Here is a 13608-nt window from a genome sequence, read left to right as displayed (position 1 = left end):
GTATACATTGTAGAATAATTGTAAATAGATATGATTTTATTTAATACACAGATAAATATTGAAATCGATGTGCTGTACAAGACAAATGTACAAAGATACAAATGTATAGCAATAGTAAAACTGCATTAATTTTAAATATTTTCGTACTTATTATCCTATAACAGTTGTAAAATTAATTTTACTATCTTTAATGTGTTAATTTAGAATACTTCATAATTTCTAATATTCCTACGATACTTTTCACTTTTCTAGATTTTGATAGTATCGTGCCAGAACAAGCCATGCTTTTGGTGACATAAAGCCTTCAGGTGGATTTTCACCTGCTTTTGCTAATCCTGTAAAAGAACATTACAAGTCTCGTGAACATTAAACTTTCACTTCTTTTTTCCAATCAGACAGAAAATTTTTCCTTTCACACAGAGCAGTAAATTACCACATTTTATATAAGTACGATAATATTATACTTGTTACAATTTGTGTATACAGAATGAGTTGCCTAAGATTGGAATGATATTATAAAAAGTTTAAGGAAAGATGTTTGATTTAAAGGGGCGTATCTTAACAAAGCTCGCTTCTCTCCAATGTCAAGGTTTTTTAAATTTTAAGTTTAATTATTTTTAAATGAATCTATATTTTTCTATACCCAGGTCAAAATTATAACGTCGCGATAAATTTAACGAGCGAGCGAGTTAGTTTTATTTATGTGTGCGTTACTTTTCATTTGCATTTGCTTAGATACCTCGTTTCATAATTGTCTCATAATCAATAATCGATAGTCTGTTGGGGCCCACTGACCCCCCAATAGCTCGGGTACCTCGGGATTGCTAAGCCCGTACTGTAGCTACATTTACAATAAAACATAGCTACAGCCCCTGAGGACAAATACAGAAAAGGATTTAATGAAAATATTGTTAAAGCTGTATTTGAGAAACAGAACATGTGGTTGTTAATAAAACACAAAGAGCGCATGATACGACACTCGCTCTGTTTGAACGAAATACAAATGCATACGTAAGTACATATGTGTAATACGTACCGCGCATTTTTGTCCCCGATATGAACTCGAAGTCTTCTTTTCGTTTTTGGTCAAAGAACGACATTCTTTTATGTTTCTTATCATATGCCGCAACTTTGAATGGTATAATTTCTAGACTTTGCAATCCTCGAGCTATCGAAAGAATTCGAGCACCATGAGTAGGATCGTAAAGATTTCCATCGGGAACTGCAGTTTTGTCAGGGTGTGGTATACCAGCTGGGTCTCTTCCAACAATGTAAAAGTTAGCACCTGCGTTCATTCTGGCTTTTGCATGCCATTGTACCTAATGTTAAATAAACGGAATTGAATAAAAGAATTAATGGGCTTATAAATGTGTATATAATTACGAATGAAAGTTCACCTCGACTGGTCCAGCATACATCATTGGAGATGGAAAAATTGCTAATAACGTAGAATTAGTATCTAGAACACCTTCGTTAATTATAGCTTCGTGTTGAAGAATTCTTGTATGTAACGGTACATCGTCATCTTTTGTCCAGCCGCCCAGAGGATGTAAGAGTAATATAGGATTTTTAAATCCTCTTTCTTCTAATAAACACTTTCTCGTGTCCTACAGGTAAAAAAAAAATAAAACAAATCTATCCATATTATGTGGGTACACTTTGAATAACAAATCCATAAATCAACATACTTGCATTAATAGTGCATGACCGTTATGTATAGGATTTCTAAGTTGAAATGCAAATACAGCATCAGCTTTCATTTTTTTACATTTTGTTCGAATCTCATTCGGTGTAAGTCTATATTTATCCAGGCCATCGTGCCATTTAATTCTTTCGAGAACTTCTATATCGCCGCCTACCAACCAATTTCCCGATTCGTAAATCATCTTTACATACGGGTGACCTAAGTTGTTAGTACCAAATTGCCATCCACATCTTTCTTCTTTCCTGTGAAAATAAAATTCTGGCCTACGTAATATTGCAAGAGCCTTATTCTTGTGTTTCAATGTAAAAGCCGAAAGTCCATCCAAACGCTCCTTATCCTCTGTACATATCGCAAGAACTATCGGAACGGATTGACTGATTTCCTTGTCACCTTGAAGGAGACATTTTAAATGTTGAGTCTAAAAATATTGTTTCAGTATTTTATGCTTATAATAATAATAACAGAATTAATTTTCTGATAACAGGTGAACGTCGTTATTTCATGTTTTATGTTCATGCAACTCTCTTGTATATACCTGAAGATATTGATCTTCTCTCATAAAACCTGTGAGAGGTGCAGCCCAACCTTCTGCTAAAACCTGGAGCCATTGTACGTCTATCTCGCTAATTTCTAAACTCTGAAGAGTAGCGGCTTCTGTTTTGGCGGAAGATATTCGTGATTCTGGAATGAACAACTCCCGTATTGGTGATGTGGATTTTTGCAGTACCGGTATAATACACTGTTTCTCCAGAAGATCAATAACTGTCGCAGCTGATTCTTCTGGGGTACAGTTTTCAGTGGTTACCACTAAGTCAGGATTTACTGGTCTTTCGTACATCTGATCTATTCCAGTAAAACCTTTGATAGTCCCTTGACGTGCCTTTTTATATAATCCTTTTGTGTCCCTAGCTTCGCATACGATTAGAGGCGTATTGACAAATACTTCGAAAAATGGAAGATCTGACATTTTATGAATGTGTCTTGCCATTTGTCTATCTTCTTCGAACGGCGAGACAAAGCTACATAAACAAATTTGACCGCTGTCCGCAAATAATTTAGCTACCTCTGCGACCCTTCTTATATTTTCTTTTCTATCTTCTTTGCTGAAACCAAGGTTGCAGTTTAAACCACTTCTTATATTGTCTCCATCGAGTCCGTACGCAGCAATTCCATGATTAACTAAAATAGCTTCAACTTGGAAAGCTATAGAAGTTTTTCCTGCACCGGAAAGACCTGTTAACCAAACGGTACATCCGCGAAAACCTCTCACGCTGCCCACTGCTTGCCCGCGTTTTGCTCTTGATACGTGATGTGCTTGCTCCGATACATTGGTACAAGTCTAAAGAAAGCATTATTTATAACATCAAGTAGTTATCGACAATAGCTCCAACCTTGCCAATTTAATAGTCTTATAGTATTTCCAAAGAAGTATGTCACAGAGTATCATATAGCAAGGGATACTTGTTATTTAAAAGTGTAATTATTAAAACTTTTTATTATCAAAAATAGAACTAAGTCGATACGAATATATAAATTTTTCATGGGTATCGGAGATATGAAATCGGAGAGGTTGGAGCTATTATATATAATTTTCTATAAAGCATAGGATAGACACGTGTAATAACATTATCGTTATGATTTTTGAAAATGTTCTGTTAGTATCATGTAGGTACATAAATGTTTTTTATTTACAAAATAGAAAAAAATATTAATACTTATAGCAACATAGTTTTAAAACATCTAGATACATCAAATAAAATGACAAAGCTTGATATTAAACTAATATACCATAATAGTCATATAAATAACGCATATTTATTTATTTATTTACAACAAAAAATCGTATTCCAAGAATATATTTCAATAATTATTTCACGATAATAATCAATAAAATATTACGCAACATCGATATTCGAAATAAAAATGGAAAAATCGTAATGTTTTATATTAAATATCATCATAACTGTAATTTAATATAAACAGTAAAACATCTGTACTCTACATGTGTGCATCTATACGAATGTTGTGCGTGAGTGTGCGTTTTCATATACTTTGAAGATACATCGTAACTTGAAATATTTAATTAAATATTATGTACACGAAATTAATAATAAAAAGCTTAATACAACATACGCCTTGATTATACATACCGTCATTATCCGTTTATTTGGAATTTCAATATTTTCGTTTGACATAATTGTACTATATTTCGCTTTGTATATTTCTATTCACTTCTGCATATGTGGCGATCGATCGAATATGATCGAAACTCTGTATATTTGTGTACTTAATCAAAGTCTAATTAAGTTCTAAACATCAGAAAAGAAGTCCTGAGTGTTTTACAATAAGTACAGACTTTTGAACGATCGTCATTTATGAACAATATTAAAAATTACGATAAGAAAACGGTGTGTCAACAAACCTACAGTACAGTTTCGAGACAGTTGTGTGCTTGTGACAACGAAGCATGGACTAACGGTACTGCAAACCAGTTCTATGTAGATACTGGATATGTACTAGCATTTTATTAATAATCGTTATTGATCATAATGTGCGGTGGTTCTAAGTTCATATAGCTGTCATATGTGTACAATGATTTATCTCTGTATCAATTTAGAAATAATGTTTCGAAATTATTTACTTCCTCTATGAAATATGTAATCGTACATGGTTTCGTAAATTATCGTTAGATATAATAGTACGATAATAAAAATAGAACGTCTAATAAATTTTTTTCAAAATTAAATGGTTTTTTTCATTTAATACTAAACGTCATTCATTTATGCTTTCGAATGTTTAAATATTAATATTTCATTGTGAGTGCTAGGAATGATAAATATATAATTTTTCTGTAAACTATGTGTGCATAAATTTATACAATTACAAATTCATTATTTATAGAAATATTTCATTAAAAGTTTCATTAGCGTTACCCACGGTTTTGTTGTATTACAACAGGAACTGGTGAGATAAATAAGTAGTATGTGTTAATGTAATTTTATGCAGAAGAATAATTTATTTTCTGTTATTAATGAAATATTAAACACTTATTGTTAATACTTTGTTGTAATGCTATACTTTCTTTTATTGGAAATCTCGTCCCTTGTATGTTCTACATACAATGTAGGTCTCTTCTTCAGTACTCGGATTATTTGGAAAATAGTATACTCGAGTATTAATGTTCATTATGTCTTTTGGATTGCACATCATAGTTATAGAGTACATAGGATCTCCGATAGATCCAAATATATCATCTATATAGCCCAATAATTTATATTTTGTTCCACAAATTTCAGGATTTGTGCAATTCAAAAACAGTGGTGTGCCAAAGTACAAAAGATAGTCAGGAGAAATTGGTTTTACTAATACTATGTTAAGCGTTTGAATTATATTAATTATATTTCCAGCAAGATGTTCATCTTTTTCTTCGTTATACTTTATGTTACTTTGTATTTGCAATTTTGTAAACAATTTAGTTACCCTGGAAAATAAAGTGCATATATTTAAAAATATACATTGCATATTCGCGAGAAATCATTTGAAATCAGAATTGTAAATATCTCTGTTACACTTTTAATTGAAATACAACAAATTTAAGATGAAAATGTTTGATTCTAATGAAAATATAGTACAACAAAAATCTCTTTCATTAAAATTACAGTATTCATCTTCTAATTCTTAGAAAATTAAATTTTCCAATTATATTAAAAGCTAAAATAACTTACTGGTTTATTGATGTGAAATTATTTCTATTTTTTGATGGTGATATACAATCCGATGTGGTTGAAACACATGGTTTAGAAGAACAAGTAACACTTTCTTTTTCAGAATAATCTTTAATGTTGTGTAATAGTTTTAACGGTGAAATTTCGTTTGAATTTTTATTTAATATATTATTTTGGTATTTAGATTCCATTATTTCATTTATAGATAAAAGTGTTTAATACAAGTACGCTTATCGCAAAAATTAAAAGTATACTTGGTGTACATAGAAATTCCACTTTCATTTTAAGCCACTTTGGAAGGTTATAAAGCAAAAGTAAACAAACGCAAAAAATGTCCTACAACATAAATATCGCATACTACTTGAAATTACTGGTGTACTTATTCAATACATTGAATTATTTAAGTGTATCCTAACGAATATAAAAAAGCCACGGTTTGACCCATGGTGAACACAGCCTTATATTTTTCTTTATACTTGTATTTATACATAAATATGTACATATAATACACGCAAGTCTTCAACAAAATTTAATTCCTCGTCCGAATCAAGTTTCAGTCATGTTATTATCATTTGTATGTTTGATGTCTTTGTATTTCTGTTGGTTATTCCTTGCGTCCCACAATCCATTTCTAACAAATTTTTGCGCAACATCTTTATTTATACGTGGCATAAGAGTGTTTCTGTCTTCAATTTGTTTTGCGCGTGTCATAGACTTCTTCAAACGATCATTTTCTGATTTTATTCTGTGCTTTGTTGGATCGATTCCTAATCAACAGTTAAATCGAGTTAGTGAGTACTTTGGTAATAATTTAAATGATAATCAAGTTGAAGTTCAAAAAATACAATATTTTATGTAATTTAAAAGCACTATGAAAATTCTTCACTTTGTACCTTCTGCACGTAAATACATCCAAAACAAACTGTTTATACTATAAGATATCAATAGATCGTGTTTAACTTTATCAGCGTTAGAAAGTTTCTCGTATACATCTGGATCTGTAGCAAGTTTGATCGTCTCTTCGATTTTCAATGTTGCATCTCGAAATTGCTTCACTTTCGCAATAAGCTCTGTGTCGTGGGAAAGTTCTTCGAAGTCAGCATCCATGTTTAACCTAAGAAATTATATTTGAATTTATTACGAACATATCTCTGTGTTTTGTTATGAAAAATTAAATTCTAAAACTAAACCTCTTTAAACCACTATTTCGCAATTTATAATTCAGACGAAATTACAGTTTTTACAGTTATTAGAAACAATTGCGGTTTTTAAGTTTATTTGATTATTTACAATCAGCATATCGTACCAATTCAATTTTCGTTTGTTAAGAGGTTATTGGAGGTTATTATGTACGCTCTTCTCTTTGTCAACAATGTATTTACGGGAAAACTAGCCAGGGCCGGCCCTCTCTATAAAGGGGCCCGGGTGCAAGAAACCATTTGGGCTCCTAAATTTCATGTAAAGTAAAAAAAGAAAATACAAACACGGCCTACTTTCCGCCAGCATACTCGCGCTCTGATTGGTCGGGGTTTTCCGTTAATATCTCCTCAACGAAGCCTCAGACATTTTCACTAAGGAAAAAAGTGTTTCGAATCACTCTCCGAACCACCCTTTTCAAGGACTTCCAACAATTATGGGACACCCTGTATAGTGAAAGGGAAATTCGGGAAACGCTCTAGGGAGTCGCATTGCCGAAATCCGTTTGACCACGTTTGACATCTTCTTCTCGAATAACTCGTGGACAAGCAAACAGCTGATTCGTTCTTAGGTAGAGCACATGTGCGGCAGTTTGATGTGATATTACGGCTATTTCTCGCGAAGTAATGAAGTTTTAACGAAGAAGCACATACACGTGTCTTGAAAAAAATATATATCGCACGATTTTATTCGAGGGTGCGATGAAAAAGAAAGAATAGTAAGGTTTTTTTTAAAGAAATTCCTGTCTAAGAAAAATGGCTGACCGTGATAGCGCATCTGAAAGTGACTCGAGCTCGATCGACGGAGGACCGATAATGATGCCGCCGTCTCCTGTAACCAGAGAACAACTTCAGAAAAGAATCGAGTCGTTGCAACAGCACAATCGCGTCCTTAAAGTCGAGCTGGAAACCTACAAATTGAGGGTGAAGGCGTTGCAAGAAGAGAACCGTGGTCTTCGTCAGGCCTCTGTCATTATAGTAAGTTGCTTATGTATTTTTTACTAACTGGAACCATCGTATATCGGCATATTAACAGATCGTATACGTACTTTCCCATAAGGTATTTCAACGTTTTAATATCGGTTACAGTTTTAATTGAATCAGAAAAAGAAACTATTATTCCTAGTAAAGGTTACTTTGACATTAAACTATCTTCCACTTTTTATTATAGTGTCTCACTGATTTTTGTGGTTCCCTTCAAATTCATTATTTCCTGATCACATTTTTAACTTTCCCGTAAATATTAAGGTTCATTATAATATAATAGCCATGTATAACATATCAATGATTATGTACAATATGAAACTGTGAAATATAATAAACATTATTTCTGCATTTACATAAAGGGTATCATGTTCAATCATAAAAACTTGATAAAAAGACAATAGAAATTTGTTGAAACAATTTTTATATATATATATATATATATATATATATGTATATATAGCTAAATGCTTTCTTATAGACAATTTGGATGAAAATTATGTAAGCTTAGTTGATGCTTGAAGAGGGTTCTCAGTTGATGTTGAAGACTGATTTAACATCAGTCCTAATATTTTCACTGTATCTGCAATATTTGTTGTAGGCTCTTTAACAAGATCTTCTACTCTTGAAAATCATCTGTGCTTCTCTGAAAACATACCTTACAAAACATTAGTTGATTTCTTGTTGATCCCTTGCCTTTAGACAAATATACACTAATTGTATGTGCCTTAAACATAGAGCAATAATTAAAGTATGTCGTAAATTGGGATATCACCTATATGTATAATATTGCTCAACACAAAAAATACATTCACAATGTTTTAAATATCTTAGTACATTCATTCAAAATGTTTTAAACCATCTATTTAGTTTGTAGAATTTGTAGATATAAAACAATGTGGTTATTCATGTTAATGTAATATTCGGTTTAAGATGTTATTATATTTAAATAATAAATTCTTTTTAATAATATTTAAAAATGTTGAATACCTAACACATTATAATTATGTCGTATTCTAGCAAGCTAAAGCCGAGCAAGAAGAAGAATTTATAAGTAATACGTTATTGAAGAAAATTCAAGCGCTCAAGAAAGAGAAAGAAACGCTAGCGCATCATTATGAACAAGAGGAGGAGTGTTTAACGAACGACCTGTCGAGAAAATTGAACCAATTGCGTCAAGAAAAATGTCGCCTGGAACAAACTTTAGAACAGGAACAGGAATGTCTTGTTAATAAATTAATGAGAAAGATAGAAAAACTCGAGGCCGAAACTCTCGCGAAACAAAGTAATTTAGAGCAACTACGTAGAGAAAAGGTCGAACTTGAAAATACGCTCGAGCAAGAACAAGAAGCATTAGTAAATAAATTATGGAAACGAATGGATAAATTGGAGGCAGAGAAAAGAATGCTTCAAATAAAATTAGACCAACCCGTGTCCGATCCCACCTCGCCGAGAGAAATTAATAACGGTGATACTGCTACTAGTTTAAGTACACATATTCAAACTTTAAGAAGCGAAGTAGCCACGCTAAGACATACATTGCTCATCTCTCAACAAGAACGTAAGAATTTCTATTGTACGATAATATAGATGCGCGAGTATACAAAAGTCTTTAATATATTTATGTGTTATCCACATCAGACACGGAGAAGACACAGCGATACGTGAACGAGGAGAAACAAATTCGTGAAGAAAATTTGAGACTTCAGAGAAAGTTACAGTTAGAAGTAGAACGTCGCGAGGCTTTATGCAGACATCTTTCAGAATCGGAATCTAGGTAAATAACTATAGTATATAAACTATGAAACTATTTCAGTTTGACTTCAAGTTTGATCTATTTGTTAGTTTGGAAATGGAAGAAGAACGGCACTATAATGAAATTGTGATGTCTGGTGGAAATATAAGAAATCGTACTGTTTCCAGCCCTGTGCCGTACAATCCTTCGCCTAGTTCCTCTAGACCGCTAAGTCCAGGTAATTATTCTTGTGTTTTATTTCCCTGTAATTTATTATCATTATTTTTTTCTTTGATGTATTGTTTTCTTCTTCGTATGCTTTTTACTTTTTGTAAGTGCATATTAATAGTCATTGAAGATAATACTTATTTACAGGATCGTCAACAAGAGAGGGATTTAACACGAATCGATGTTACGCTTGTGGTCAGCCTACTCCAATTCCGTTTGCAAGTTCATCACCTCCTTCTGCGGTAAGTCGTGTGTCGTTGTATCTGTAAATTTCACGTTTTATGTATTATATTATTCTGCATTATTTAAACAGGGCCATGTGATAACACCATCCAATAGACGCACATCGGACAGATTTGTCAAACCTGCGATTCCGCCAACTATTGTAAGTTCAGGGGGTCCACCGATCGCTAACACGGCTACAAATGCAACTAGCGGATCACCAATGGATATTGCTAAAACATAAGTCAGTTGAATTTCTCTAATTACAAATATTTCGTCATGTATTCATATAAAGTACTTCTTTGGTTGATGCATTTGTACTATGTGATTGTATAACATAACGAGAATTATTTTAAAGAAAAATACCTAACTTTCTAATATTTTAATTGCTTCACATTCATAGTACAGTGCGTATACATTAATTAAAAAAGTATCCGTAAAAATAAATATACTATAAATTGATCTTTACTTTGTATCGAGTCGCTTAGACATTTCTGATAGTAACACGATGCAAAACAGTATTTATAATAAAAACTAAATAATCGTTTATAAAATTCTAAGCAGCTTCAAAATAGCCTAACAATAAAAAAAATTGACGGGAGAAGGAGATTTCAATAAACCTGCTCTTCTAATTTCTTTTGCATTTTATTCTTACATATTATAAACTAGTACGGTTTTTTTCTGGTATTTAACGTAGTGTGAGAAAGAAAGTATATTTTTTAATTTAAATATCTAGGTGGTAAGAAAAAATATTTCAATAATAATTATTCTATGATAGTAATTTATTTAAATTCTTTTCATTTTAATATCAATGTTTGTAACGAAATTAGAAGAGCGAGAAAATATTAAACACGTAACCAATTAACTTTAAAAAAAAAAAGTATGCTATTAAAAGTAAAATGAAACTATCAACAAAAAGAACAGAAACTGTAGAATATCGATATTATCAATGTTTTGCAAAATATTTATTGTTTCAATATTTTGTATGCTATTGGTTTCATTTTGTATACAATCACATAACTTGACTTATTTTATTTTATGTATAAGCATTTGTATGTTATGTACGAGTTCAACATAACTAATATTGAAGTTAACGTAAACATGACATTGTTGCATTTATATGCTGATATACTGAACATTTAGAAAGATAATTACATTACTAATATTTGTAACAAAAATTTTCTTATTTTGAAATATTTCAAACGTAACATCACTGTATTAACAGTGATTACAGGTGTCAACTATATGACTTCTGTTCATAAATAATATCTATTTAATTTGGAATATTAAACGTGTCACTATATTATGTGTACAATGATTGTTTAATTTTAAAAGGAAGTCTATATTATCGATTTTTGACATTGTTTCATCTAAAAATTAAACAAACACATTTCGCTTTTCAGTCACAGCATTACCTGCTATTTTGTAACATGTCATGTATAAAATATGTTTGGTTGATATTTATATGAATGTGATAAAGTAAATCATAACAATTTTATGTTATACCTTATAATAATTTCAACATTATTATTCGTTATTGGTGCTCAAATTTATTCGAATCTTCAGATTTTTCAATATATTATTAAAAGTGTGTTATATGGATACTATTTTTGTCCTTTGTCCAGTATTGGAAAGAGGTTGATAGTTCAGTTTTTCGGTTTCAAACGAAATTAATTTAATTTTCGTGTCATAGAATTTCCTATAATACAATTAATACATGTAATATTTGGGTATCATATGTGTCGCAATATCAAATTATAATGCCGTTAACAAAAAGGCAAACAATGTAACAGAAAAGCTAAATTAAACAATAAAATGAATATTTATCTAATGTAATTAAATTAACAGACAAAATTATCAATTCCTTTTAAGCTTTCTAAAATAGATGTTCCATGAATACTCTACGCGTGGATAAAACGTTGTTTGCTACGTTATATAGGAAAAATATAGATGTATCAATTGTCATATATAAAAAGGTTTTGTTAAAACATAAAATTATTATTACTTATCGATAATTATATGCAGATATATATTTCACTATTATGTATTATGTATTTTACTCAAGCTTTTACGAAATACAGTCACTTTTTTGCTATTATATCCATCAAATTTATTGTTACCCTTATAAAAAACGATATAAAATTCTAACTACTGCTATATGTACAGCAAGTATTATAACAGTTATTTGATTTGTGTATTTGGAAAAAAGTAGTTTATATACATTTTTCAAGATATTTCCATTCGTCTAGCGATACCTATGCCTTGGAAATCTTTTAAAGAAGTTTCACTTTGTTGATTATGTACATCTTAATATTAATAATCAGTATTATGTTATATCAATTTTTCTGCACATGGATACAACTAATCTAGCAATTACAAGCCAAACAATTAAAGAAATTGAATCTTCTTGAGAACATGGCCAACTTAGGAAATTTTGTATCGGCCAAAGCATACCCTTTGGAAAAATGATCACTGGTTTATTTTTGTAGAGATAAGATAAAATTAATTCAAACAAACCCTGAAACATTTACAATTATTGAATCGTTGTTATGACAACAATTATTTAAAAAGTAATAAACAAAAAAAATACATACGTTTAATATACGAAACCCATAAGTTATGAACAGTTGTATCTTCATTCTGGAAGATAATCGCTTATATGCTAAAAATTAAATATCACACAGAGATGAATCATTTTGGTGGATGCTAAATTTGCTACAAGATGAACAAATTTTCTATATCATATAACTGTTTTACCTGTTTCTTTTAAAATGCCTTCTATTTTATTACATTTACGTTGAAGTTTTGCATATTTTGCAAATTCATCGACTATAGATATCCCGAGCATTTCGTGTTTTAGGTTAACCAAATCATCCCGCAATTCCATGTCATGCTTCGTTATTGTATATAAGCGAGACGTAACCTAAAACAGATAGAAATCAAATAAAATTAAAAATAACAAGACTGATACTGTATGATATGAATACTCTGATACTCACATATTTGATTAAAATTGGAACAATGTATTCTAAAAAACAACTTATAGTCGATACGATAAATAAATTCATTTTACGGTGTCCGATAAAGTAAAGTTCATATCTCGCAATTTTTATATACAATATCACTCGAAAAATACTCCAATGTTAACAGAAGAAATCATTTAGAGGTTAGAATATACAAAATCATTTACATCAATTTTACCGCATATGAAAACTTTTATAACAATTGGCTAACATATTTATATTAGGAAATTTGATATTTATACGATTTTGGAGATACGAAACTCTTATCGAAACTAGTATACGAATTATTTTGCGAAAAACTTGGACGGTTAACCGAGAGATAACGCCACGTTCGATTTTCTTAATTATTTAGAGAACTTGATATCAATTAATTATTAGTGTACAAATCAACAATTAGAAGTTGAATTATGATAATTATGATGTAAAATTGTATGAATATAGAGAAAAAAGTAAAACTTGAATATATGTGAAAAATTAGATGGCCATACCTTCGCGCGTCCTGGCGTTCGTGCTTTTATATATAACAAAATATAAATGCAATGAATGTTATGAATAATAAACTACAATTGTTAACAATTATGGTACTGATCATTCCTCTGGGGCAATGATGCATCCCATTCGTTACTTAAAGGCTGGTTGGTTAGCATAATCTTTTGATAAGGTCGACTAAAAAAAAAAATGTTAAACAACTCAGCAACCTTACATTTACAAAATATGACCTTTTATCAGTTACATTACATTCCTTCTATTCAAATTTATGTTTTCCTCTATTATTTATATATAACTTTAT

The 13608-nt window shown here is 30.7% G+C and overlaps 5 protein-coding genes across 6 annotated transcripts; 1 reads left to right on the top strand and 4 right to left on the bottom strand.

The window, feature by feature from the left end:
• Window positions 1–18: 18 nt before the first annotated feature.
• LOC128877180 (bifunctional 3'-phosphoadenosine 5'-phosphosulfate synthase) lies at window positions 19–4453 on the bottom strand. Its single transcript, XM_054124270.1, has 6 exons — window positions 3856–4453; window positions 2241–3044; window positions 1689–2123; window positions 1398–1607; window positions 1037–1319; window positions 19–335 (listed from the first exon to the last, which is right to left on the bottom strand). The coding sequence occupies exons 1-6, from the start codon at window positions 3898–3900 to the stop codon at window positions 241–243; spliced, it is 1872 nt and encodes a 623-aa protein (XP_053980245.1). The 5' UTR covers window positions 3901–4453; the 3' UTR covers window positions 19–240.
• A 245-nt stretch (window positions 4454–4698) lies between these two features.
• On the bottom strand, window positions 4699–5973 carry LOC128877186 (uncharacterized). Its single transcript, XM_054124283.1, has 2 exons — window positions 5431–5973; window positions 4699–5186 (listed from the first exon to the last, which is right to left on the bottom strand). The coding sequence occupies exons 1-2, from the start codon at window positions 5619–5621 to the stop codon at window positions 4790–4792; spliced, it is 588 nt and encodes a 195-aa protein (XP_053980258.1). The 5' UTR covers window positions 5622–5973; the 3' UTR covers window positions 4699–4789.
• A 3-nt stretch (window positions 5974–5976) lies between these two features.
• Window positions 5977–6537, bottom strand: LOC128877209 (nuclear nucleic acid-binding protein C1D-like). Its single transcript, XM_054124327.1, has 2 exons — window positions 6324–6537; window positions 5977–6197 (listed from the first exon to the last, which is right to left on the bottom strand). Exons 1-2 carry the CDS (start codon window positions 6535–6537, stop codon window positions 5977–5979), a joined length of 435 nt encoding a protein of 144 aa, XP_053980302.1.
• Window positions 6538–6623: 86 nt separating this feature from the next.
• On the top strand, window positions 6624–11893 carry LOC128877183 (coiled-coil domain-containing protein 6). 2 transcript variants are annotated; one of them, XM_054124278.1, is made up of 6 exons: window positions 6624–7604; window positions 8631–9171; window positions 9252–9387; window positions 9534–9583; window positions 9721–9815; window positions 9887–11893. In XM_054124278.1, the coding sequence occupies exons 1-6, from the start codon at window positions 7383–7385 to the stop codon at window positions 10037–10039; spliced, it is 1197 nt and encodes a 398-aa protein (XP_053980253.1). In that variant the 5' UTR covers window positions 6624–7382; the 3' UTR covers window positions 10040–11893. The 2 variants fall into 2 exon arrangements, with proteins under 2 accessions (XP_053980253.1, XP_053980252.1); XM_054124277.1 differs by having other exon boundaries at window positions 9456–9583.
• On the bottom strand, window positions 10568–13590 carry LOC128877187 (guided entry of tail-anchored proteins factor 1-like). The gene is made up of 4 exons (XM_054124284.1): window positions 12795–13590; window positions 12553–12718; window positions 12390–12457; window positions 10568–12313 (listed from the first exon to the last, which is right to left on the bottom strand). The coding sequence occupies exons 1-4, from the start codon at window positions 12861–12863 to the stop codon at window positions 12122–12124; spliced, it is 495 nt and encodes a 164-aa protein (XP_053980259.1). The 5' UTR covers window positions 12864–13590; the 3' UTR covers window positions 10568–12121.
• Between the last annotated feature and the right edge of the window lie 18 nt (window positions 13591–13608).

The sequence above is a fragment of the Hylaeus volcanicus genome, chromosome 5, assembly GCF_026283585.1.
Source record: "Hylaeus volcanicus isolate JK05 chromosome 5, UHH_iyHylVolc1.0_haploid, whole genome shotgun sequence".
Classification (NCBI taxonomy): domain Eukaryota; kingdom Metazoa; phylum Arthropoda; class Insecta; order Hymenoptera; family Colletidae; genus Hylaeus; species Hylaeus volcanicus.
Note: the sequence above shows the minus strand (reverse complement) of the source record. Positions and strands in the feature narration are given on the sequence as shown.

Excerpts from the sequence above, each read along its gene's own strand:
- LOC128877180 (XM_054124270.1), bottom strand. The coding sequence starts at position 3,900 with ATGTCAAACGAAAATATTGAAATTCCAAATAAACGGATAATGACG. Across the intron at positions 3,045-3,855 it reads CAAATAAACGGATAATGACG|ACTTGTACCAATGTATCGGA; the intron begins GTATGTATAATC and ends TGCTTTCTTTAG. Across the intron at positions 2,124-2,240 it reads GAGAAGATCAATATCTTCAG|ACTCAACATTTAAAATGTCT; the intron begins GTATATACAAGA and ends CAATATTTTTAG.
- LOC128877186 (XM_054124283.1), bottom strand. The coding sequence starts at position 5,621 with ATGGAATCTAAATACCAAAATAATATATTAAATAAAAATTCAAACGAA. Across the intron at positions 5,187-5,430 it reads AATTTCACATCAATAAACCA|GGTAACTAAATTGTTTACAA; the intron begins GTAAGTTATTTT and ends TTTATTTTCCAG.
- LOC128877209 (XM_054124327.1), bottom strand. The coding sequence starts at position 6,537 with ATGGATGCTGACTTCGAAGAACTTTCCCACGACACAGAGCTTATTGCG. Across the intron at positions 6,198-6,323 it reads GATGTATTTACGTGCAGAAG|GAATCGATCCAACAAAGCAC; the intron begins GTACAAAGTGAA and ends ACTGTTGATTAG.
- LOC128877183 (XM_054124277.1), top strand. The coding sequence starts at position 7,383 with ATGGCTGACCGTGATAGCGCATCTGAAAGTGACTCGAGCTCGATCGAC. Across the intron at positions 7,605-8,630 it reads GTCAGGCCTCTGTCATTATA|CAAGCTAAAGCCGAGCAAGA; the intron begins GTAAGTTGCTTA and ends GTCGTATTCTAG. Across the intron at positions 9,172-9,251 it reads GCTCATCTCTCAACAAGAAC|ACACGGAGAAGACACAGCGA; the intron begins GTAAGAATTTCT and ends TATCCACATCAG.
- LOC128877187 (XM_054124284.1), bottom strand. The coding sequence starts at position 12,863 with ATGAATTTATTTATCGTATCGACTATAAGTTGTTTTTTAGAATACATT. Across the intron at positions 12,458-12,552 it reads AGGCATTTTAAAAGAAACAG|CATATAAGCGATTATCTTCC; the intron begins GTAAAACAGTTA and ends TTTAATTTTTAG. Across the intron at positions 12,314-12,389 it reads ATGGGTTTCGTATATTAAAC|GGTTTGTTTGAATTAATTTT; the intron begins GTATGTATTTTT and ends TAAATGTTTCAG.